The 27,121-nt window shown below is 35.2% G+C and overlaps 1 protein-coding gene across 6 annotated transcripts in view; it reads right to left on the bottom strand.

Moving 5' to 3' along the window:
- Positions 1-10,440: 10,440 nt before the first annotated feature.
- LOC131930790 (serine/threonine-protein kinase TBK1) overlaps positions 10,441-27,121 on the bottom strand; it is a 79,287-nt gene continuing 62,606 nt past the window's right edge. For 5 of the 6 annotated variants that reach the window (XM_059287410.1, XM_059287412.1, XM_059287411.1 and 2 more), the window contains exons 4-20: positions 25,661-25,795; positions 23,786-23,915; positions 23,333-23,402; positions 22,524-22,635; positions 22,165-22,322; positions 18,535-18,645; positions 17,834-18,013; positions 16,900-17,105; positions 16,324-16,474; positions 15,035-15,251; positions 14,628-14,740; positions 14,051-14,170; positions 13,715-13,816; positions 13,479-13,575; positions 13,172-13,326; positions 12,758-12,850; positions 10,441-12,112 (exon numbers count right to left, since the gene is read on the bottom strand). In XM_059287410.1, coding sequence (XP_059143393.1) covers positions 12,004-12,112; positions 12,758-12,850; positions 13,172-13,326; positions 13,479-13,575; positions 13,715-13,816; positions 14,051-14,170; positions 14,628-14,740; positions 15,035-15,251; positions 16,324-16,474; positions 16,900-17,105; positions 17,834-18,013; positions 18,535-18,645; positions 22,165-22,322; positions 22,524-22,635; positions 23,333-23,402; positions 23,786-23,915; positions 25,661-25,795 — 2,259 coding nt within the window. In that variant the 3' untranslated portion in view covers positions 10,441-12,003. Of the gene's footprint in view, positions 12,113-12,757; positions 12,851-13,171; positions 13,327-13,478; positions 13,576-13,714; positions 13,817-14,050; positions 14,171-14,627; positions 14,741-15,034; positions 15,252-16,323; positions 16,475-16,899; positions 17,106-17,833; positions 18,014-18,534; positions 18,646-22,164; positions 22,323-22,523; positions 22,636-23,332; positions 23,403-23,785; positions 23,916-24,592; positions 24,623-25,660; positions 25,796-27,121 lie in introns of those variants that run through there. The other variant, XM_059287413.1, reaches the window with a different exon arrangement.

The following is a 27,121-nucleotide window of genomic DNA, read 5'->3' on the forward strand; positions in this document are numbered from 1 at the left end:
GATAAGACCGACGAAATTGTTAAATGTTAAAGCAAAAGCGCAACGACAAGAAAGGAGCAGGACCATCTGCAAATATTCTCCCATCAACTCTTGCTATATCTCGCTAAATTACCGCGGTTTCAGACCCCTAAGACGGAGTGGGGAAATAAATTTAAAAAAAAAGACCTCCGCAACAAACATTTTTTTTGGCGTACCGGCACCTTTTTAAGTGAGGAGAACAATGTATTACTTTTCTTGTATTTTAACGTTTACTATTAATTAATTATATTATTAATTTGTTAATTGTTAATTTAGTATCTTTGCAGTTGTAATTTAGCTTGCTTCGAGTTACAAGCTGGTAGTTAAAAGTTAGGCAATCTATCACTGAGTACTGGCACCTATTTTCTGCGAAAATAGCACTATACTATATATATATATATATATATATATATATATATATATATATATATATATATATATATATATATATATATATGGACTCAGGGACGTCTAGCAGTCCCATCACGAGCTTCCATTGAGCATTTGGAAATCAAGAAAGATAACAAATCAACTACGCTTAGTGTCCTCATCTTTGTTTCGGAATGTTGGAAAACTTCGAATGCTGGTATACGAGGAACTACAGAAGCTTTTCGATGAAAGTGCTTTTGACAAATACCGAGAATCTACTGGCCAAATGCCATCTCAAATTTGAGGACAGGCCATACGTCTTCTTTGTTTGGACAGAGGGGAGGGGGGGGGGGTTCATCTATAAATGACGTCAAGCTTTTTTGATGATTTTCACCCACCCCCCTCCTCTGTCACACCTCGTCACAAAAAGCCAGACCCCCCCCCTAAAATGACGTCACGCCTAAAACCAACCCCCCCCCCCCCTCAGAATTGCAGTTGATTTTTCTTTAAAATACGATATTTTTTCTAAACTCTTGTCTGAACTCCGGCAACATAGAGTATTTTAATCCATTCCTATTAAAATTTATTAAAACAGTTTCTAAAACACAAAATAACGGCTAAAATTCGTTTTCTAACATTGCTTTTTTATAATGCAAAAGTGTGACGTCACACCATCCAATCCCCCCCCCCTTCCCCTCAACACAACCGTCATAAAATTACGGATTCCCCATCCGTTGCGAGCCTGACGTCATTTCTGGACTCCTCGGGTCTTTATTTGTGCGGACAGGCGAGACGTCATCTTTGTTTGAGTAGGCCAGACGTCATCTTTGTGTGTGAAGGCTAGACGTCATCTTTGTGTGGGTAAGCCAGACGTCATTTTTGTGTGGGAAGGCTAGACGTCATCTTTGTGTGGGAAGGCCAGACGTCATCTTTGTGTGGGTAAGCCAGACGTCATCTTTGTGTGGGTAAGCCAGACGTCATCTTTGTGTGGGTAAGCCAGACGTCATCTTTGTGTGGGTAAGCCAGACGTCATCTTTGTGTGGGTAAGCCAGACGTCATCTTTGTGTAGGAAGGCCAGACGTCATCTTTGTGTGGGAAGGCTGGACGTCATCTTTGTGTGGGGCCAGACGTCATATTTGTGTGGGAAGGCCAGACGTCATCTTTGTGTGGGAAGGCCAGACGTCATCTTTATGTGGGAAGGACAGACGTCATATTTGTGTGGCCAGACCAGACGTCATCTTGTGTGGGTAGGCCAGACGTCATATTTGTGTGGGTAGGCCAGACGTCATATTTGTGTGGGAAGGCCAGACGTCATATTTGTGTGGCCAGACCAGACGTCATCTTGTGTGGGTAGGCCAGACGTCATATTTGTGTGGGAAGGCCAGTCAACTCTATTCTGTTGACACAAAGCTATCAGTGTTTCTTCCAGACTTTTTTCTCCGGGGGGGGGGGGGGCACTTGAAATTTTCGGGGGGGGGGGGCGGTAGACTTTCTTCGGGGGGGGGAGGCGGACACTGTTAAAAGTATATATTTTCTATATAAATTATATAAATTTCATTTCGTTCGGGGGGCGGTAAAAAGAGATGCCTGGAAGAAACTCTGAAAGCTATTAACACGGAGGGCTGAATAGACATTCTACGACTGTGGAGGGGATGGGATTGCCCGAAGGACTCTTGATTGTGAACACATGGCGGTTTTCTATAAACAGTGACCAAAACTTTACAATAGAATGTGTGGTCTGCGCTGGTCATGTGACGTTGAAGTTGGCTGATTCAATGAAGCGTTATACACCTGAGGTATGGTTGGACTGCGACAGGGCTATCGCTTACGCGGTTTAATATGGGAGACAACCCGATGTTGTAGGCTCCATTATTATAAGGGTAAACAATCACACAGTAATGCTTACGTGATTTTATAAGGGAAACAGTTGTTATGGTAAACATGAAAGTAATTCAGGGGAGACAATAGCCAGTTGTAATGGCTTGTACCAGAGGGTTTTGAAAACTTGTATAGTTATTTGGGTTTGAAAGTATAGGACATCACTACCGGATGGATTGTTCAGGTAGAGACACCAGGAATGAGTGACAGTTTTTGTGTGTGCAAAAAACAATGACAATTTCTCAACAATCTTTAAGTTGGTTACCCAAACAACACTTAGAAACCCTATAGAATAACTTTCTTGAAGCCATATAACCACGATTTTGAAGCTAAACAAAGCTTCATACAAGCTGTGTGTATACAAATATAATGATAGGATGAAAATACATAAATTGTGATTAATAATAATAATAATAATTATAAAGTTTCCTGTTTTTTATTCATCATCTAATAACACATTACATTAAATCAGATTCTTATTAACACATATAAGACCAGTTAGGTAAACCCAACCATGGTATGCCACATATCAACAAAATTGAATTCTGGAGTTCAAAGGTTTTGCTGTCACATAAAATTAAACAACATGTAAAGGATTAACAGTTATTTTTAAGAAAAAACCCACCAACCTAATAAATACAGAAAAAAACACCTTCAATAAAACTTAAAAAAATAAAGCCCACTTAATATATAAAAATAAGATTAAAATGAAAAGACCCAACATGAAAAAAAATTACCATTTAATTATTAACCTCCCTTTTTTTCTTTTTAATCCCTTAGAAGTTAATGAGAAGGATTCAATGATGGTCCATGTTACGAAAATAATATAAAATGTATACTATATATGACTATATGCACTGCTTTCTTTGACCATCAACAGTGACATACTGAGCACTTTTGATAAAGGCTGTATATAGTTATAGTTAAGTCATTTATGCCTTAGTCTTCTGAAGAAGTCTGTCTTAATTTATCTATCACTAGGCATACTGCCTAGCTTCGCTTAGGTTTTTAAATAACATTTGAGAATTTGAATACTTAATTATTTAGCGATGGATTTGATGTTGAGTGCTTTAATTTGAACAGTAATGCTAACTTTAGAAAAAAAATGTTTTAGTTTGTCATTTAAATACCGTTCGCAGAGAAATATCGGAAAGTACGCAATGTATAAGTAAAATGGAATTAGAACTACACAGCTTCCATGAACAGTACATCTCATAGTTTTAATTACATTGCCTTTTGAAATTTATTTATTTATTTAATTGGGATACGTAACTAAATTAACAACTTAATTTTGTACAAAAACAAATGCTATACTTCGTCATTTTCTGTTTCTGTTTAAAATAGTATACAATTATTTGAAAAATAATAATTTAAAAAACGTTACCTCCCTTGAAAACTGAACGTATGACGTATGTCTTTGTTTTTTTTTTACAAACAGTTGCTATGCTTATATAAGAAATTACGGTATATGAACATATTTAACAACTATAATGGCTGTTTCCGACGGGAATAAAGTTTTTTTGTTAGCCTCCAGGGTCGGTCTACGACGTCACATAATATTAAGGGGATCGTTCGTCAATTTATTTATATATATATATCTCATATAAGGAGAATTTCACTCAAGATCATCTTTTAGCCCTCGTCGAGGGCCTTGAGTCTGACCAACAGTTTTTCCATACGGCCTAGTCATCTATAGTAGTGTATGCAAAAAATTAGCCAGATATACTAAGCTTAAGTACCCTAAAGTCTGCGTTGAAATGACCCTCTGTTTTTCCCATAAAATACAAAGATTATATAGGGAAATACAACTGGTCAGTTTTGACCCCTTTACGAAGTTTTCCCAGATATGCCGAGTTTTTTGTGACACCCCAAGGTGTTCTCCTACCACCTCACAAAATTTCAAGGGGGGTCGTCGGAGGAAATTTTTTTTCGTAATAGAGCTCATATAAAGAGAATTTCACTCGCGGTCACTTTTTAGCCCTCGTCGAGGGCTTTGAGTCAAACCGACAGTTTTCCCTAAAGGCCAAGCCATTCACCTAAGAGTATGCAAAAAATTAGCCAGATATACTGAGTTTAAGTACCCTAAAGTCTGCGTTGAAATGACCCTCTGTTTTTCCCATAAAATACAAAGATTATATAGGGAAATACAACTGGTCAGTTTTGACCCCTTTACGAAGTTTTCCCAGATATGCCGTGTTTTTTGTGACACCCCAAAGTGTTCTCCTACCACCTCACAAAATTTCAAGGGGGGTCGTCGGAGGAATTTTTTTTTCGTAATAGAGCTCATATAAAGAGAATTTCACTTGCGGTCACTTTTTAGCCCTCGTCGAGGGCTTTGAGTGTAACCGACAGTTTTCCCTAAAGGTCAAGCCATCGACCTAGGAGCATGCAAAAAATTAGCCAGATATACTGAGTTTAAGTACCCTAAAGTCTGCTTTGAAATGACCCTCTGTTTTTCCCATAAAATACAAAGATTATATAGGGAAATACAACTGGTCAGTTTTGACCCCTTTACGAAGTTTTCCCAGATATGCCGAGTTTTTTGTGACACCCCAAGGCGTTCTCCTACCACCTCACAAAATATCAAGGGGGGTCGTCGGAGGAATTTTTTTTTCGTAATAGAGCTCATATAAAGAGAATTTCACTCGCGGTCACTTTTTAGCCCTCTTCGAGGGCTTTGAGTGTAACCGACAGATTTCCCTAAAGGTCAAGCCATTGTCCTATAAGCATGCCAAAACTGAGCCAGATGTAAAGAGCGTAAGTGCCATAAAATCCGTTTTGAAATGACCCTCTGTTTTCCCCATAAAATACAAAGATTATATAGGGAAATACGACTGGTCAGTTTTGACCCATTTCCCGATTTTTCCCGGACATGGCGAGTTTTTTGTGACACCCCAAGGTGTTCTTCTACCACCTCACAAAATATCAAGGGGGGTCGTCGGAGGAATTTTTTTTTCGTAATAGAGCTCATATAAAGAGAATTTCACTCGCGGTCACTTTTTAGCCCTCGTCGAGTGCTTTGAGTGTAACCGACAGTTTTCCCTAAAGGTCAAGCCATTTACCTATAAGCATGCCAAAACTGAGCCATATGTAAAGAGGGTAAGTGCCATAAAATCCGTTTTGAAATGACCCTCTGTTTTCCCCATAAAATACAAAGATTATATAGGGAAATACGACTGGTCAGTTTTGACCCATTTCCTGATTTTTCCCGGACATGGCGAGTTTTTTGTGACACCCCAAGGCGTTCTCCTACCACCTCACAAAATATCAAGGGGGGTCGTCGGAGGAATTTTTTTTTCGTAATAGAGCTCATATAAAGAGAATTTCACTCGCGGTCACTTTTTAGCCCTCGTCGAGGGCTTTGAGTGTAACCGACAGATTTCCCTAAAGGTCAAGCCATTGTCCTATAAGCATGCCAAAACTGAGCCAGATGTAAAGAGCGTAAGTGCCATAAAATCCGTTTTGAAATTACCCTCTGTTTTCCCCATAAAATACAAAGATTATATAGGGAAATACGACTGGTCAGTTTTGACCCATTTCCCGATTTTTCCCGGACATGGCGAGTTTTTTGTGACACCCCAAGGTGTTCTTCTACCACCTCACAAAATATCAAGGGGGGTCGTCGGAGGAATTTTTTTTTCGTAATAGAGCTCATATAATGAGAATTTCACTCGCGGTCACTTTTTAGCCCTCGTCGAGGGCTTTGAGTGTAACCGACAGTTTTCCCTAAAGGTCAAGCCATTGTCCTAGGAGCATGCAAAAAATTAGCCAGATATACTGAGCTTAAGTATCCTAAAGTCTGCGTTGAAATGACCCTCTGTTTTTCCCATAAAATACAAAGATTATATAGGGAAATACAACTGGTCAGTTTTGACCCCTTTACGAAGTTTTCCCAGATATGCCGAGTTTTTTGTGACACCCCAAGGTGTTCTCCTACCACCTCACAAAATTTCAAGGGGGGTCGTCGGAGGAATTTTTTTTCGTAATAGAGCTCATATAAAGAGAATTTCACTCGCGGTCACTTTTTAGCCCTCGTCGAGGGCTTTGAGTGTAACCGACAGTTTTCCCTAAAGGTCAAGCCATTGACCTAGGAGCATGCAAAAAATTAGCCAGATATACTGAGCTTAAGTACCCTAAAGTCTGCGTTGAAATGACCCTCTGTTTTTCCCATAAAATACAAAGATTATATAGGGAAATACAACTGGTCAGTTTTGACCCCTTTACGAAGTTTTCCCAGATATGCCGAGTTTTTTGTGACACCCCAATGTGTTCTCCTACCACCTCACAAAATTTCAAGGGGGGTCGTCGGAGGAATTTTTTTTTCGTAATAGAGCTCATATAAAGAGAATTTCACTCGCGGTCACTTTTTAGCCCTCGTCGAGGGCTTTGAGTGTAACCGACAGTTTTCCCTAAAGGTCAAGCCATTGACCTAGGAGCATGCAAAAAATTAGCCAGATATACTGAGCTTAAGTACCCTAAAGTCTGCGTTGAAATGACCCTCTGTTTTTCCCATAAAATACAAAGATTATATAGGGAAATACAACTGGTCAGTTTTGACCCCTTTACGAAGTTTTCCCAGATATGCCGAGTTTTTTGTGACACCCCAAGGTGTTCTCCTACCACCTCACAAAATTTCAAGGGGGGTCGTCGGAGGAATTTGTTTTTCGTAATATAGCCCATATAAGGCGCCGGTCAGTCGAGGTCAGTTTTGACCCCCGCTCCGTAGACTTTTTGCCAAACCGTCACCGGCCCTCGTGTTCTATCGCCATAAGGCACCTTAGTGCCAAATTTGACGCGCCTGCGGCGCCGGGAAGTGCCCTATCGGGCACCCGACCACTTTGCTTTATATATATAGATTAATAGATTTATTAATTGTACATAAACCTTGTTCAAAGTTTGAAATATGCCTCTGGGTTATTAAGTTTAAAAAACTCATCTTATGCGCCTGCTACTGTTCTAGTATGAGTTTAATATAGAAGTTGTCCTCACATTTCACACTGTGAAGAAACTGCAATGTGGAACATATTATTGATTATCTCCCTTAGTCTAGATTTTTTTTTTCTCAGACAATTTACACAATTTTCGTTCTTTTAATATTTCTAAAGATAATAGTGGAATCTGACAATTTTGATGCTAATTAAGCTTTATTGAAAGAAATGGTTGGGTATTTTACATGCTTTAGTTTCATTTTTTGTTTAAATTCTCATTTAATTTACTCAAACTGACTTAGTTTAAAAAAAACATTATAAAGCTAGACCTTTATTTGGTATTTAAATTTTTGAAGGAAACAAATATGTTACAAAATCAGCAAGAATAAATTCTATTTTTTTTACTGGTTTTATAACCATAAGGAAAACAAAACAACTTTTTTACGTTTAGTGTGTAGAATTCTATAATTTTAAAATACTTTTTCTATAACACTAAACTGTGTTTTAAACAACACACCATAATGATATTTAATATTAGTATTGATTATTTTAAATTGTTAATAATAGCTGCAATAGGATGTTCATTTGTACATAATTTTATTTTTACTCCTTAGGCCATGAATTCTATTTTGTGGTCACCATTTTTTACAATATATAATTTACAAATGAAAACATTTTTTTAAAAAAAGGTTTCAACCCCATAAATGTTATTTTTAATTAGAATCCTTATCCACATGCTTACAATTAATAGCACTTATAATTTGATAATATTTGATACAATGTGTATATCATCTATAATTTTCAATTCTTTTTTTAAACTTGAAAGCTGGCAAGTAGAATGTAATGGGTGTAGTGTAAGTAAATATCATTACATCTGATTACATATTCTGAATACAGATTTGCAGGCGAGGTAAAATGATAAGAAGAACATAGGGTTGATGAACTGGTGGATGAGGTCTTGGATAATCCAACAGCTTATATGTAATATACAGCCACAGATGAATATAAAATAAAAATGGGATCCAATGTGTATTACAAGGGTGCATTACTCTTTTTCCCGCACTATAATCATACATTTTTATCCACCTAATAAATAATAATTTTATAAAATATGAAAAAAAAAATTATTGAAAAAATCTGTTTTTCAGATAAGCTATTTTCTTTAATTCATTGCAGTTCTTAATGTCTTTGTAAAATAAGATAACTGTTAGTTTTATAGATAATAAAGATGGTTCTTTTAAATTTCTTTAATTCTTCAAAACAATACATTTTTTTATAAACACTGGCTAGTATTTTAATGAAACAAAATTAGTATAATTATCTAAAAGGTGCTGTAAGATAAAAAAACTAAGGTGTGTCTTTCTACAAGACCTATCATCTACAAGCAGTGACATCAATGACATGACATTGATGACATGTCATCAATGACAGGACATCAATGTCATGATGTCAATGACATAACATCAATGATATGACATCAAAGGACACCAATGTAATGACATCAATGACATGACAACAATGACATGGCATCAATGACATGAAGCACTAAAGAAAAAGTGATGTACAGTATTTACATACATACACTATGCAGCTCATTGAAAGCACATGCCTGTCCACATGTAAATACCTAAAGTACCAAGATATAGCCCACCAGTGTCAGTATGTAGCTCACTGAAAGCACTCTTTACCCTCCTTACAAAATATTATCTAGCAGGAAACTACACACCACTGTCTAGCAGGGTATGATCCAGTTATTAAATAACCAAATGTAGATTTAGCTCCCTTTTCCTTAATTCTGCTTGAAAAAAACATTTATTTGAAAAATAAACTCTCCTTTTCTCAGTAACAATATAATCCCTAAACATATCCAAATGAAATGAAAAACAAATTATTTTTTAAAATAAAATATAAACTAAGACAATGAAAAGAAGGAAAAAAGACTCGTGACACAAAAGTTGACATAAATAACATACTGGGGTTTTGACTTTAAAAAAAGAGTTCTATTATAATTTTAAAATATAATGTAATAGTAGAGTTCTATTATAATTTTAAAATATAATGTAATAGCTGAATAACAACAAGGATTGATAAATGGTGTTTTTTATGGTTGTTTTGAAAAGACATGATTGGTCATAATTAAACCCGTTGGTTAATTATAACATCATTTAATTAAGTCAATTTTTTATGGGATTATCCAACATATATAACTGACAATGTCATAATTAAACACATCAATTAGTGACTTCATTACTTAACACATCAATTGGTTATTATCAAACAATTATTTTATAATGTTATAATTTAACAGACCAAATAGTGTTATGATAATTAAAAATATTAATTTGTGAAATCATAACTAAGCATGAATTGTTTATGTCATAATTAAAGACTTCAATTTAGTAGACACAGTTCAAATAATTTGTGTTAAAGATAGTTCCATCAGAATGTAGAAGTTATGTCTGTGATACATCATATCCATTCATTCAACACAAAAACAAGTGCAATATTAAATTAAATGAGATATAAAAGATATTTTACTTAGAAATTAATAATTAAAGCATGAATAACACACAAAAACTAGTACAATATAATAAGAATAATAAAATAAACAAATTTAACCTACAAAATTAATAATTAAACACCTAAATAATATATGAAAAATTTGTTTCATTTCTGGCATAGACATTGCCACAACTATAAACAAAGATGAGTGTTTACAAGTTTTACTTTAGCATTCATTTCAAAAGAGATACATACAAAACACAAACAAAATAATAAAATGATGACAACATACAGATTTAAAATAAACCAACCTAACCACAGTGTATACTTTTTTTATTATACCATCGTTGACTTAATCTTGCCATTGTTTTATAAAGTGACATATGTAATGCAAATCAAATCTTCAATTTGATCCAAATCAGAGTAGCTGTTTACATGAGCTGGACTATATAAATCTAGTTGCCATTGCTAGCGTAGTTGTTTCCATCAGTGCTTTGATAAGTCTAGTTCTTGTGTTGAAATGTTTTGGTTATAAAAGCTCAAACTGGGCCATTCTAGAAGTTTAGATAACATATCAATATCTAGGCTGAGTGGTGTTCTAAAATAATGACTATGTCAATATCGTTCCATTTATGAGCAATAGTTCTATAAGGGTTGTTCAAACGATGTTTGATACAATACACCCTATGATTCCATCTTTTGAACTTATGTTCTATGTATGTAATAATCGGATCATCAAAATCTATTTCCATCTCTTGCAAGATCTGTATTAAAGGTGTTATTTGTAAAAAGTAGTTACATCCATTACAAGTAATTCCATCACAATCAAGTAGTTCCTTCTGCAAAAAGTAGTTCCATGTGTAGCGATTAGTTCCATCTGTTACAAGTGTTTCCATGAATAGCAACATTTCCATGTGTTGTAATAGTTCCCTTTGCAACAAATAGTTCCATCAGATACAAATAGTTCCATGAATAGTAACAGTTCCATGTGTTGTAATAGTTCCATCTGCAACAAGTAGTTCCATCAATTACCAGTACCTCCATGTGTAGCAAGTAGTTCCATGACTCTCCAACCCACCTGGATAGCAGTGCGAAGTGATATATTCTGAGATAGGCCAGGCGTTTCCACATGGTACTTTAGTACTTACTTATACTAGCAGAACAGTTGTACAAGTACTACATCCATACTAGTACTACTCTCACAAAGTAACATCACACACCACCATCCAGCGCCCCAACATTCAAATACCCAACCAACCAAAACTTATGTCATATTTTATGGGTCATGTAATAAATCACATAAAATTTTTCTAGAATTCATACACCACATGTTCCTTTAGGAAAACAGAAGTACATTTAAAATGTTCTCCTAAATAAACACAACAGAGAAGTCAATACAAAATCTATGCAGGTGGTATATTGCTGTAGTTTGTAGTTGGTTTTTTCCTTCAATATTTTGTTAACGTGACATAACTAAGATAGTTTGAGATATATCACTTTACTGGTTTTTCAAATACATCTGGACTTCTATTTCAAACTATTGATACAAATTATGTTCTTATTTCAATGGCGTAGCTAGGGAGGGTGTGATGGGGCAATGTGCCCCAAGTTACATTATTTCCTTCCATTTGCATGTTTGTGTGCATATATAATGAAGGCGCAGAAAAATCTTTTATATTTATTAATAGCATAAGAGTCGGCAACTGCAACCTTAAAAAGGGGTGTGGCACCCCCTAGTGTAGCTACGCCACTGTTTTAATGTTTCTCTGTGTGATCACACACAAACAAGAGTGTTGTCATTAAACTAAAGGGGACTCTAAAATAAAACAAATTAATGAATTAAAGACCAGACTATTTACTATTAGAAGGCTGTTTATTGGACAAAATGTATGCATCTATTTGCCTAATACCTTTTTTTTTTTTAAATTTAAAACCACATTTCTTGAAACCACATGCTTTAGTAGATAGTTACAATAGGAAACTGTTATAAAAACATTTTAAAAAAAACTCCTTAAATTTTTGGTAAGATAATCATAGAAGTAAGAAAAAATGCGAGGAAATATAATGTGCTGATGAACAAACAGCCAAAATTTGTATCAATCTTTGAAAACTTTGACCCATTTGACAGATTCACAGTAATCCTGTCATGGTTCAACCTGTTCACCAGGGGAGGTAAGAGATTATCACAGACTGCTGGGTAACTGGCCTCTAGAGTTGGGCAGGGGGTTGTCTCCCCTGTGGCTGACTTATCTGGGGTGGATAAATTGGTCCACAGAGAATGCTGCAGGCTGGTGCCAGACTCTGGCTCTCATGTGTTGCCGTCAAAGTGCTGGAGGTTGCCATTGTTTCTGTTGGTCGGCTCATGGCTCTGTAACATGTTGGTCGGCTCACGGCTCTGTAAACTGCCATCATCCATGCTGAGAAAAGAGAATGGAAACTGTTTTATACTATACAGGGGAGAGAATTATACAATTGAGGTACTGTCTGGTTGAATGGTAGAGGGTGAAAGAGCTACAACTCTGATGTCTTAGAAGAAATCTGGTAAGAAATCGGCAAGTATTGCCATTTTTTAAGAACAGGGTTAGGGTTAGATTAGTGATTCTAGTTAAAAAAAAAGCTTGCTATAAGTCCAGCATAAATTTAAATAAGTACAAAATTGTCTTTGATTGGGAGTATGAAGAATAACAATGTGCACATCCATCTTTGATAGGCTAGTATTAGCCGCATGGAATGAAGGCACCGAGTACATGACCCTTTGGTACATTCTTTAGGAATTGTTGCCTCCTTTGGTCCTAAAATGCCTATAACATTATAAAATATACCACTGCATTCTGCTGAACTTTGGGTAGATAGATGCACTTACAGGTGTTCAGCTGTGGAAGGGGGGGGGGGGAAAGCTTGATATTTATGAATATATATTTGGGAATGGAAAAATAAGGATATGCCTTTGATTTTCTATGCCAAGAACTATATAAATAAACATTACGAAATCTTATGGACAGAAAAATATTTAGGGATACAAATTACAAATAAGCAAATATATTTAAGCTTCGATGCATTACCTCTGTATAATTTCTGTGTTGCCTTTGAGAAGCTTCTTCAGGTCCTCAAGTTTCTCTTGTAGAACCAAACTTTGGTGGGAGACTAGTCTTACACTGAAAGACAAATTCTTTTTAATTATTTAAAGAGGTTAAGTGCAAACATGGGTAGACTAATTAAATTTTAGAAATGTGTTGTTTTATAAAATTGCTGGCTCTTTGAACACCATAAATGATATTTTTTTTAAAATGTGGATTCAATGTATAATAACCCTCCAAGATGATGACAAGTTAGCCATTAAGCCCCCCACTTACTCATCATTAAAGCCTACAGATATGTGGTCGTAGCCGTGGGATTTGATCTCTGATACTGCACTGTGTCAGCCCCCCCCTCCCCCCCCCCCCCCCCTATGACCAAACATTAAGCCCCCCACTTACTCATCATTAAAGCCTGCAGATATGTGGTCGTAGCCATGGGATCTGATCTCTGATGCCGCAGCTTCCAGCCTGCCAGAGCTCTCCATCACGCTGGGAGCAGAGAAGTAACCAGACTCTGTATACCTCTTCAGATCACTTTGAACTGACTTCTTCATCTACATGAAACAAAAAAATGTACCAGCTAGTAACAGTGTGTTCATACTATTTATTTTGAAGAATATCATTCAATGTTCTTTTACATTAAAAAAATAAATAGAATTTAAAAAAAAAAATTTTTAATTTGTTTTTTAAATTTGAGTTATCTCACCTTAATGATCTTCTCACTGAGAAGTTTCTGACAGTTGAGGACACTCCCAACATTCTTTTCAACCTTGGTCACCCTCATCAAGCATTTGGTCAATGTGCTAAATAAGTTAAGTATAATAAAATCAATTTCATATACATACTGAAAAAAATAGTCACATTTAATGATTCAGTTCCAAGCAACAGTTGAGGGTGTGTGTATTTAAGTTTTCAAAACTATAGCTGTATATTTACACTTACTCTATAATCACCATGGCATTCCGGTGTAGTTTCTCAAGATTGGGCAGACAGTGTTCGTTAAGGGTGGACTTCAGCAGAGTACAATATTTATTCAGTTTGTCTCTGTTCACATAAAAAAAAAGAAATGATAGGTAGAAATGATGGCAAATTGTATTCCCAACCAGATCATAAAGTTTTAAGATCAACCTCGCTTTCTTTTCAAATCACTGTATATTTTTATAATGGGTTAACGATGAATTGATATTTTTAATTGTTGTATTATAAAAAAATTTAAAATTACTACAAGTACCCCTTTTAACTTTTTGTCATGCAGCCACACTGAGCGACAAAACTCACTTTTCAAATCCATGTATATTTTCATCATGCGTTGACATCTGTGATTTGATATTTTTATCCCTCCGGAACCGACTGTGTATTCCTGTAATGACAGACATGTGATGCTGTGTCTTCTTGAAGCTGTGGATGATAAGGGAACACTGTGTGACTGTATATGTTAAGTCATACATGTAGGTGAATCAGGTGTAAGTTGATACTGTTGGTTTTATCCCCACTACCTTACAACATAAACTGTCTGTCTTTCTAATTATTAATGATATAAATCAAGAAACATGCCAGTGTTTAATCGTGAGATTTTGTTTCAAGGTTTACATTTTTGGAAAAAAAAGCATGTTTATTTTTTAATGTTTTATTATGTCACCATGGTTTTTGACACAGTTATGCCCCTTTGACAATAGAGAAAGTAGTATTAAGTAAAATAATTTTAAAAATTAAATATAACCTAAAACTATTTATTTCAGTTCAATTGGAATGCCTTGTAAAGACCAGGTTAATCGCAACACGTACAATCAATCCAAACACCATGGAAAGTGTGTATGAATGAGATGAAGGAGTGGGTTACAACCATAAATCTTACCATTGTTCTTTCTGGCAGATAGCGTAGAGTTTATGTTCATAAGATTTCACATCATCTATTTTATTCAGCAGGGATTCTTTGTACTGTTCTATCTCACTGATACGATCACTGGCCTGTTAGAAAAGATGGTACTTTTAAAAAAATTGTACCTCCCATTTTTTTTCACTCTTCAAACCTTATACTTGACAACTGATTTAAATTTTTCAAATCGAAACTCGAGTTCGAATCACGGGCTTGAGTCAGGACAACATCTCTGAGTCCATTTCATTAACCTCGTTATCCAATCTTCAGATCTTTACATCATATTCACTTTGATGATACAAAATTACCTACACTTCAAATCTTTATACTTGATTTAATTAGATAATTATAATTACCCCGCCCCAAACCTAAGCATAGATAATTACCTTAGCATGAACTTGCTTAATAACATCATCTGCCAGCACCTCATTCAGGCACGTAACATCAATATGTGGTTGTTGTTTTAACCTGGTGACCATCACATCTTTGAGAATTTTGGTGATCTCAAAGAAAGTCTCGTAATGAAACTTACACTCGTCCATCAGTTGTTTCATGAAATCCTGCGAGATTTTGGTTTTCCTCAGCCTGCTCTCTACATACACCCTGAACGCCATGGCAACAGAAAATCATTTTATTTGATTCAGTTTTATACATTCAAACTAAATTTGATTCAATACATCATTTTTTTCTACATGCACCCTGAACACCATGGCAACAGAAAATCATTTTATTTGATTAAGTTTTATACATTCAGACTAAATTTGATTCAATACATGATTTTTTCTACATACACCCTGAACCACAACAAATCATTTTATCTTATTTGGTTTCATACAGTCAGACTTAATTTTATTCAATAAATGATATTTTAAACCAGAGTCCCAGAAATAAAAAAAATATTTTAAATATGGGATGGCATGGTTGAGTGCACCATTACTAATATGAAGTGGGGTGGGCATTGTAATGAATACTTTATCCCTTCATATGCTAAGGTCAGCGAAAGAATAAACCAAACTATCTAGCTAACATCTGCCACACTAAACCACCAAGTCTCTAGATAAGCTCAAGACATGTTAAACCACAAAATACTCTAGGTTACCTCCGACACAATAAACCACCAAATGCGATAACCTACCTCAGACACAATAAACCACAAATTGTGATGACCTACCGCAGACACAACTGACAACAAAATGTAATGACCTATTGCACACATAATAAACCACAAATTGTGATGACCTACCACAGACACAATTGACCACAAAATGTGATGACCTACCACAGACACAATTGACCACAAAAGGTGATGACCTAACACAGACACAATTGACCACAAATTGTGATGACCTACCTCAGACACAATAAACCACAAATTGTGATGACCTACCTCAGACACAATAAACCACAAATTGTGATGACCTACCTCAGACACAATAAACCACAAATTGTGATGACCTACCTCAGACACAATAAACCACAAATTGTGATGACCTACCTCAGACACAATAAACCACAAATTGTGATGACCTACCTCAGACACAATAAACCACAAATTGTGATGACCTACCTCAGACACAATAAACCACAAATTGTGATGACCTACCTCAGACACAATAAACCACAAATTGTGATGACCTACCTCAGACACAATAAACCACAAATTGTGATGACCTACCTCAGACACAATAAACCACCAATAATCCTCTCCTGCTGCTTAGAGACCTTCTCTATGTATCTCTTGATCAGCTCCCCTTTAGCACTGACATTGTGTGCCAACCTGGCATCCCCATCCATATCACTGGTTGGATTAAAGTCTGGCATTGACGCTGGATAACAAGATGGAGAAAAATCTGTAATTATTTTGTCATGGAGGAAAGCCATCATCTACATACACAGCTGAACATCTGCTAATATAAGCTAAAATGAAGATACTTAACATTTTACAAGGTGAAAATTGGCTATAATTACAAAAGCTTTTCAGGTATATAAATAAATGTAACAATGTAAATCTGTGATTTTCAAATATTTGTTATCAGGGATTTTTTTTTTTTTTTTTTAAATATTACATTTCCAATAAAATTACATTTTTAAAATAATTTAAATATTCCAAACATTTTCTGAGGACATTTTTTTTCAAAGAAATAATGTTCTTTATAAATTAAGCAAAAATTTAACTTCAGGTATTAATATAAATAAAAATGTATGAGAAACCCTAAAATCAAATCACCACCTATTTAAAATGTGAACGTACGAATTTCTGGTTTACTGATCCTTGCTGTTTCCGATTTTTCTTTCTGAAAAAGATAGATACTGTCATGCAGGATGTGTGACGGATAGTCCTTGAGTTGTAAGGATGGATCCACAATTTCATCCAGACACTTCCCAGCCACCAGCAGGATTTGATCCGCTGCCACTATATCCGTTAGGGATGCAACCAAATCTTGCAGGCCAGTATATCTGCAAAAATACAAGTTAAACACCAGCCTGATTACCTGCAATAATATATATATATATATATATATATATATATACATATATATATATACATACATACATATATATATATATATATATATATATATATATATATATATATATATATATATATATATATATATATATATATGTATATGTATATATAAATAAATAAATATATTTATATCTATATATATTACTTCTTATCACACTCAATTTTGAGTTCACAGAAAAAAAGTAAATGAAACAAACAATGATATAAGATTAAAACCTTCTTTCATTGATTAGGTTGTATATTGTTTATAAATATTATTTGTCTTTTCTCAGAAGATTTATATGAACTGCATTTTCTGTGATGTTTTTCTCATAGAAAAAAATTAACATACGCTATTACTTCTGTGGCATTGGTGTGAATTCTATAAACTAGAATACTTATTGGCCAGAGAAGAGAAGAAACATACTGCTTAAAAAAAAGTAAAAGTATAAGGGCTGAATAATTTTTGTTGTATAGAGCGCAGATGGAAATATATATCAGCTGTTTTGATGAGGTTTTATATCTTTGTAACTGGGCACAGATGTATACTAATGTTCTACTAATATTATTGGCATACATTCCAGTATCCTCACTGCAACTAGATTCAGTAGACTCAACTAAAGTTAATACTATCACTGTAGAACCCAGACAGCCAAATATCACCAGATATACTAACGTTGTGTTGCCATCAGCATAGATTCTAAGGTCCTCACAGCGGGTGTAGTGAAAGACGCAAATGTTGATCTTAGTGGAGATATTCTGCACAATTCTGAACAGACTTTCATACGTCAACATTCTCGCAGCATTGGGCTCCATTAGTCCAGCCAACATGGGAATCACAATAGATTTTAACCCACTGTGGAAGAAGAAAAAACCCAAAGTTAAAAGTGGAAATTGTTAAAATGTGTAACACTATTTTACTTGCACAGTCATTGCCATTTTAAATGTTTTAAATATACAAAAAAAAAAAACCTCTACCAGAAGTTAAAACTGGAAAAAAAAATTGTATGTGATCAATCAATAAAAAGTTAATATTGCTTTATTGAAGTGAATGTGGTATTCAGGTTACCGTAACATTGCTATATGAAATAAATAAACTTCCTTGTTTTTGACACCTATACCTATATTTCTATCTATATATATCTGTGTATGTATGTGTATATACCCATGGATCTAAGGTTATTTCAACAAGGAAGTTAATTCCTCTCATACTACTTTACCATATCCAAGATTACATATAAGGCTGTTATCTAATCTTTCAATAACACAAGAAGAAAAGACATTCCCAAATTATAGTAATATGGAATGGGCTATATCTTCTAAGAAATAATACTCTAGACCTATTTATTATGGATATCTAAAAGGTGTTTAACCAACCTTGATAAAGGGGATGTCTCAGGTAAGTCCCTCCTCCACTGTATTGGTGCATTTTCAAAGTTTTGAACCCCAGATATGACTCCACTTTCTTTTTCTGTTATAATTTTAAACCTATAAATACACAATTAAATTAAGACATGTGTGGTCAAATCACATACAATTTTATATTAATCTTCATTTTCTGTTATTTTATTTAAAAAAAAATTAAAATAAATTTTAGTTTGCTCTATCCCATTTTAGGATTAAATAACAAACTAGTTTGATATAAAATGTTATAAAAAGTATGAATTAACAAGTATTGAAGCAAATAAAAATCAAGCTGATCAAATTAATGGACCCCAAGTTTTAGCAAAGTTGTGGCTGGCATTTGCCATTAACTTCAAGTGTGAACAAAAAATCTATCCTTGACCCTCTTACACCAATGCATTTTAATGGGGGGGGGGGGGGGGTAAGTTCAAGTCAAGATTATCCCACTTAAACAAAGACACTTGGAAATTAAAATTTCTTCTCTTTGTTTTACAACGTGAGAAAGGGGGGAAATGTGCTCCAAACTATATTAATTTATTCAGACATCCAAACTGAATTTTTTGTAGCCAGACATAACATTTGTAACAAAACAATAGATATAACCAAAATTACTGTGAATGCTCAAGGGAAGACAACCTAGAACACAAAAGAGAAGATAACCTAGACATATCAAAGCATTTAAATTCTATTAATAGCTGTATTTGTCCCTGAACCTTAAAACTAGTAATCTCCCAGCCAAAAATCCCAGCCATTAAAGCAATGTCATGTTCTTAAGTGCACAGACAATAATTAATTAATTATCATTGAAACCAATTAAGTTCTAATTGATCTCTTGACTGATCCAAAACAGGAAATCACTTCAACTCTGTATATATAAAAAGCAAGCCAATCCTACTAATGTTAAATAAGTGCTTAAATAAATTAATGTGCATGTGTATGTCTGTATATATGTATGTGTGTGCATGCACATATGTGTTTGTACATGTGTATACACACAATTACATATACATTTCACACACATACATATACTTAAATATATTTCTAAATGAATTTTATTTCATGCAATGTTCAATAATGTATCATATTGCAGTTAACCAATTTATCTTGTAAGAAAGCATTGAAGCATTAAGATAAAAACCCTGAATCTTGACAGAACAAAGAGTGGTTAAATTACAGAAAAAACAAAACAAATAAAACCAAAACAAAGCCAAGAAAAACAATTCCTTTGTTTACAATGACAGGAATCCCTGGCTGGGTCAGAAGGAGGATGTGATTCAGGAGTGGGAACTCTGAGGGAAAACACCTTAACCTATTAAACAAGGGAGGTCAACAACACTGAGAAACCGAGCTCTTGACGGCAGATTTGCGCTACGATATTTTTAGTTAAATGAAGCTCTTGACGGCAGATTTGCGCTACGATATTTTTAGTTAAATGAAGCTCTTGACGGCAGACGTACAATCTGATATTTTCAGTTAAATGTAGAGAGACATGCACCGTGACATTTTTAGTAAAAAGTAGCTCTTGAAGACAAACATACACCAGATATTTTTAGTAAAATGTTGCTCTTGAAGACAGACATACAGCTATTATTTTTTAGTAAAATGTTGCTCTTGAAGAGAGACATACACCTATTATTTTTTAGTAAAATGTTGCTCTTGAAGACAGACATACAGCTATTATTTTTTAGTAAAATGTAGCTCTTGAAGAGAGACATACACCTATTATTTTTTAGTAAAATGTTGCTCTTGAAGAGAGACATACAGCTATTATTTTTTAGTAAAATGTTGCTCTTGAAGACAGACATACAGCTATTATTTTTTAGTAAAATGTAGCTCTTGAAGAGAGACATACACCTATTATTTTTTAGTAAAATGTTGCTCTTGAAGACAGACATACAGCTATTATTTTTTAGTAAAATGTAGCTCTTGAAGAGAGACATACACCTATTATTTTTTAGTAAAATGTTGCTCTTGAAGACAGACATACAGCTATTATTTTTTAGTAAAATGTTGCTCTTGAAGACAGACATACAGCTATTATTTTTTAGTAAAATGTAGCTCTTGAAGAGAGCGTACACCAGACATTTTTAGTAAAATGTAGCTCTTGAAGACAGACATACACCAGATATTTTTAGTTAATTGTAGCTCTTGAAGACAGACGTACACCCTGATATTTTTAGTTAATTGTAGCTCTTGAAGAGAGACATACACTGTGATATTTTTAGTTAATTGTAGCTCTTGAAGAGAGACATACACTATGATATTTTTAGTAAAATGTAGCTCTTGAAGACAGTCATACACCTGATATTTTTAGTTAAATATTGCTCTTGAAGACAGACGTACACACTGATGTTTAGTGTGGTAGTCCATTAATTCACATGCCAACAAACCCAATTTGAGTGTTTATAAAAAAAAAATGTTGTATCTTTATATGACAGAATAAAAACTAATTATTTTAAAGACTGCTAATTCATATTAAGAAAACAAAACTTTGAAATTAAACTGAAATGTCATGTACCCTTAAAAATCTTCTCAGTTCAGATGAAGTAGAGTTATGTGTTATGTCCTAGGCAGAGGCGTAGCTGGGGGGGGGTGGGGGGTGCGGATCGCACCCGGTGACACCATTTAGGGGGGTGACACCAAGGCAAAAAATAGCAAAATATATAGAGAAAAACTTGAGGGGGGTGGGGTGGGGGTGGTGCAAATTGAAAGTTTGGGGGGGGGGGGGGGTGCAAATAAAAAATTTGAGGGGGGGTTTGCGAATCAAAACTTTGGTGGCGGAAAGGGTTGCTACGCCTTTAGGGGGATGGGGTGTGTGTGTGTGACACGACACCATTAAGTGCTGCACCGGGTGACACCAAACCTCGCTACGCCACTGGTACTAGGCACATGAATGTGTTTTTCTACCAGAGGAATGCCCCTGATGACTTTTCTTTCCCAGATTTAATTAAGGCTGTGTGGCCATACACAGGGATGGCCAAACACAGAGGTGGCCTAAACATGTCTTGCATACATTCATAAACAGAAATACAATGAGGATTAGAAACAATTACAGATTTTTTTGCTTGTGCACAGCCACTGCCCCATGCAAAGACACAAGTAATTTATTGAGTTATATATAAATTTAACATTAAATATTAAAGGAAAAGCCACTTTATTCTCATTATTACACATAAGGACATAAGAAAAAGTAACTTTAATATTCATTATTACTCAATAATGAATAATTTAAATATCAGGGTTTACAGTAAAAAAAATGGACATTTTAATTTACTGTTACTTTCTGACTAAGTGAAAATAATAATAATACACTTAAATTTTATCCTCAATAAAAAAAATAAAAAAAAGAACAATTAAAAACATGAGGCAGTCAAACAATGGAGCAGCAGGATTTTCTAAAAATTGTAACTTTCTTTCTGATTGGCTGATATGAAAACTGACAAGCCAATATTGTGGCTAGTACTATAAGAGCTGAAAGAGCTGCCTTTCATCCTCTTGGTGTTACCACATTTGGGCAGGGAGATATTTCAAGTTGTCCTACTAGGGTTAATCCAAGCTAATGGTTATATACAGGTGCTAAACACACACAAGACAAAGACTCACATAGTTTGCTTGTTGGCTCGACCACCGTAAGGCTGGAAGGGCAGCTGACCAGTGGCTGTGTGGTAGAAGGTGACCCCCAGCGACCAGAGGTCAACTTTAGCGTCAAAAGTCATCCCTGTTGGTAGTTTGAGAACCGCTCTCTCATAGATGCCTGGGTGCTGTGATAGTAATGATCAAATTTAGCAATAAAAAAAACATTTGAAACAAATAAAAATTTAACAGACTACTTAGTATTCTGAATAGTATTCACTGTTAACTGGTTTTAACTTCAAAAGATCAAGGGGTAGCATTTGATGGCAGGATACAAGTAGTCAACTGTATATAAATTTAGATTATTTATGTTTAGGTATAGCACATACCAAGTACTCCTCAGTTCCATAGAGGGACTGGAAGCTTTCATCGTCATCAAGTTTACGAGCAGCACCAAAGTCTGTCAGTTTGTATATAGAGTTGCCATCAGTGGTGATATGTCTGCAAATAACAGTGTTCAGTAAGTGAGGGGTTAAGACATAGGTTCACTTTTGTATGGGAGGTGTTAAGATCTAAGTTCAGGCTTGTATGGCAGGGTGTAGAGTTAGTCCATCTTTCAAAGGGAGGTGAGGAGTTACAATATCAAGTCAAACTTATTTAGTCAAACATTAAAAACCATGTGAGAAGATACAGTATAAAGTTCAGCAGGCAAGGACGCAAACGGCTCTCACTTTTGTAAGAGGTAGCAACCATTTTGCAGAGGTTTTCAGACCTCTATTGACATGAACATAGTACTGGAGAAGCTTTTCCCCTTCTAACAGTTCAGATTTTTTATGCAGTGTAACCTTCCCAGTCCTGTTTTATTTTTGCAGATATTTTTCTTGCTTGAAAAACTTACTACCACTATTATCATCATCGTCTTTTCCCATTTGCCCCATGACACATGGGGCAAATAAAGTAGATTTCATCTGTTTTAACAACCCTGGCATACAGGGGGATAGTATGGTCAGCACTATGCCCAGCCGCCTTTGTTTCCATAACATGAGGCAGGTACCGATCAGAGTCGAGTAGTCTCAGGGACATCCTGGATTCAAACCGATACTTTTGCGTTAGCAGCAATAGCCGCTACCATTCCACCATGCATCCCCACAACTACTATAGGTTGGAGGTATTTTTTGTGCAAAGAAAAGTCTCTGACCTCATGATGTTCCCAGGCTTGATATCCCTGTGTATCACATTCTCTTGTCTCAGGTACTGGATACCCTCAGCTGATTAGGTAGGCAAACATAAATTAATTAGGATGTATAACAAAACACTAGTGTACACAACATTACAACAGTGTAGTAAAGAAACAACAGAATATTGATGTGTTGAAACAAGAGATAACACATTTCAAAGTGTTTGCTGAAGTAGGGATGAAGAGTAGCAGAATGACCAAAAACAAGTTGTCCAAGTGATTCATTAAGTACCCATTCATTTAGACTAGATTTCCTAAAATGCTATCAAATTTGAATTTGACATCACAAAAAGAAGGTAAGCTGTAAATCAGTTAAAGAAATATCAGCTGCAGCATATCTTTCTAAATAAAACATCAACTGCCTTATGTTTCTCAACTTAAATAATATCTGAATAAAAAATGCAAGTTATTTACCAACGTGCTTCAGCACTAAGATGTATTCCTCTTCTACCAGCCCGTAATAGTACAATGGTTGGTCTAGCATGTGGTGGAGTGATCCCCCTTCACAGTACTCCATTATGAGTACACTCCTCATGGATGTTTGCTGTACAAGGTATACATTACAAGGTATAAATTACTACCATAAACATTAACAAGGTATAATAAATCACTACAAAAAAGATGAACATTGTATGATTTTCTACAAAAAAGATAATGCATAATTTTCTACATTAAAGTAAAGCAATATAATATTTGTGATACTAAACATGATCAAGATATACTTTTCTACACTGGTGAGCTTAATGTATAAATATATATATATATATATATAAAGAGGATATAAAAGTAATGATCCACCAGGTTTTTTACAGTTACACCAGATTACTAAACCCTTATCGAAGTAACTGATTGTAAAACTTTACTACAATGTGTAAAATCAGGGGAAAACCACAAATCTACCAGACTTTGATTAACTCGTTCTAGTGTCACATAGAGTAATCTCTGCGTGGATCCAATAATATGTACCCATCATCATTATTCCTTTTTGGTTTTTGAGGAACATAGAGCATCTCTTATAGCTCTCCACTCTTTAAAGTCTATTGCCACACTTAAAAACTTAGTATTGGATGGGTGGCATTACCCCTAAGTTAACTACAACCAAGATGACAAATTACAAAGTACAATTTTTGTTATAATAAGCATCTAGAGCCATGCAATGAACTCACCACTTTCTCTATGTTAATGTTTGAATAATCATTTAGAGTCATGCAATGAACTCACCACTTTCTCTATGCTAATAAATCTGATAATATTGTCATGTGGCGTTACCCCTAAGTTAACTACAACCAACTTGACAAAGTACAAATGTTTGTTTGAATAAGCATCTAGAGCCATGTAATGAACTCACCACTTTCTCTTTACTAATGTTTGAATAAGCATCTAGACCCATGCAATGAACTCACCACTTTCTCTATGCTAATGTTTGAATAAGCATCTAGACCCATGCAATGAACTCACCACTTTCTCTATGCTAATGTTTGAATAAGTATCTAGAGCCATGCAATGAACTCACCACTTTCTCTATGCTAATGTTTGAATAAGCATCTAGAGCCATGCAATGAACTCACCACTTTCTCTATGCTAATGTTTGAATAAGCATCTAGAGTCATGCAATGAACTCACCACTTTCTCTATGCTAATGTTTGAATAAGCATCTAGAGTCATGCAATGAACTCACCACTTTCTCTATGCTAATGTTTGAATAAGCATCTAGAGCCATGCAATGAACTCACCACTTTCTCTATGCTAATGTTTGAATAAGCACCTAGAGCCATGCAATGAACTCACCACTTTCTCTATGCTAATGTTATAATAAGCATCTAGAGTCAAGCAATGAAATCACCACTTTCTCTATGCTAATGTTATAATAAGCATCTAGAGCCATGCAATGAACTCACCACTTTCTCTATGCTAATAAATCTGATAATATTGTCATCTAGAGCCAAGCAATAAACTCACCACTTTCTCTATGCTAATGTTATGATAAGCATCTAGAGCCATGCAATGAACTCACCACTTTCTCTATGCTAATGTTTGAATAAGCATCTAGAGTCATGCAATGAACTCACCACTTTCTCTATGCTAATGTTTGAATAAGCATCTAGAGCCATGCAATGAACTCACCACTTTCTCTATGCTAATGTTTGAATAAGCATCTAGAGTCATGCAATGAACTCACCACTTTCTCTATGCTAATGTTTGAATAAGCATCTAGAGTCATGCAATGAACTCACCACTTTCTCTATGCTAATGTTTGAATAAGCATCTAGAGCCATGCAATGAACTCACCACTTTCTCTATGCTAATAAATCTGATAATATTGTCGTGTGACAGGCGTCTCAGTAGGTCCAGCTCACGGATGTCATCCTCCTTTTGGCTGACATAATCATGGAAAACTTTCACGGCAACTACTCTACCATCTTTCTGTGGGGGGAAATCAAATACACAAAGGGTTAAAACAAAACAAACAATGAATCCAAGTTGAAGACATTAAAAACAGAAATAAAATGAAGTACATAAAGGGTTAAAATCAATTTAATGATTCAAAGGAGAAGACATCAACACAAAGACAGATATAAAATGACATGAATGGTTAAAATATATTTCATGATTCCAAGTAGAAGACATTAAAGACAGAAATCAATTTTTTTTTAAAAAGCATGAAAAAAATAACAAGTCATTCAAAGTAGAAAGCATAAAAAACAGAAATTTAATTCAAACACACAAAGGATCAAAATATAATATTTAAGAAAAATAAATTCATATACATAAAGGGTTTTAAAAAAAAAAGTCAACTCTTCCTAGTAGGAAAGATAAGGACAAGATTAAAATTAAACAAAGAAATTTTATAACGCTTTTTCTGTCCAGGTTTAAAATGGATTTAATGAACAGGATGAAAACTGAGTGGACACAGGGTGAAACATTAACCAAGTATTCAGTGCAGAAGAGATAAAAAAAAACACAGTAATAAAAGACAATGTGGTATGGCATTAATGTCATTTTATTCACCAACCATTCTACATAGAAGACATTTTAAAACAAGAATAAAGAAAATCAAAGACAGACATGGCATTGGTCTAGTCTACACCACCCTTTAGCTCAGTCAGACATGGCATTGGTCTAGTCTACACCACCCTTTAGCTCAGTCAGACATGGCATTGGTCTAGTCTACACCACCCTTTAGCTCAGTGAGACATGGCATTGGTCTAGTCTACACCACCCTTTAGCTCAGTGAGACATGGCATTGCTCTAGTCTACACCACCCTTTAGCTCAGTGAGACATGGCATTGCTCTAGTCTACACCACCCTTTAGCTCAGTGAGACATGGCATTGCTCTAGTCTACACCACCCTTTAGCTCAGTGAGACATGGCATTGGTCTAGTCTACACCACCCTTTAGCTCAGTCAGACATGGCATTGGTCTAGTCTACACCACCCTTTAGCTCAGTCAGACATGGCATTGGTCTAGTCTACACCACCCTTTAGCTCAGTCAGACATGGCATTGGTCTAGTCTACACCACCCTTTAGCTCAGTGAGACATGGCATTGGTCTAGTCTACACCACCCTTTAGCTCAGTGAGACATGGCACTGCTCTAGTCTACACCACCCTTTAGCTCAGTGAGACATGGCATTGCTCTAGTCTACACCACCCTTTAGCTCAGTCAGACATGGCATTGGTCTAGTCTACACCACCCTTTAGCTCAGTGAGACATGGCATTGGTCTAGTCTACACCACCCTTTAGCTCAGTG

This window comes from Physella acuta, unplaced genomic scaffold (assembly GCF_028476545.2).
Source record: "Physella acuta isolate Inbredline_101_S28 unplaced genomic scaffold, ASM2847654v3 ptg001848l, whole genome shotgun sequence".
In the NCBI taxonomy this organism is placed as follows: Eukaryota; Metazoa; Mollusca; class Gastropoda; family Physidae; genus Physella; species Physella acuta.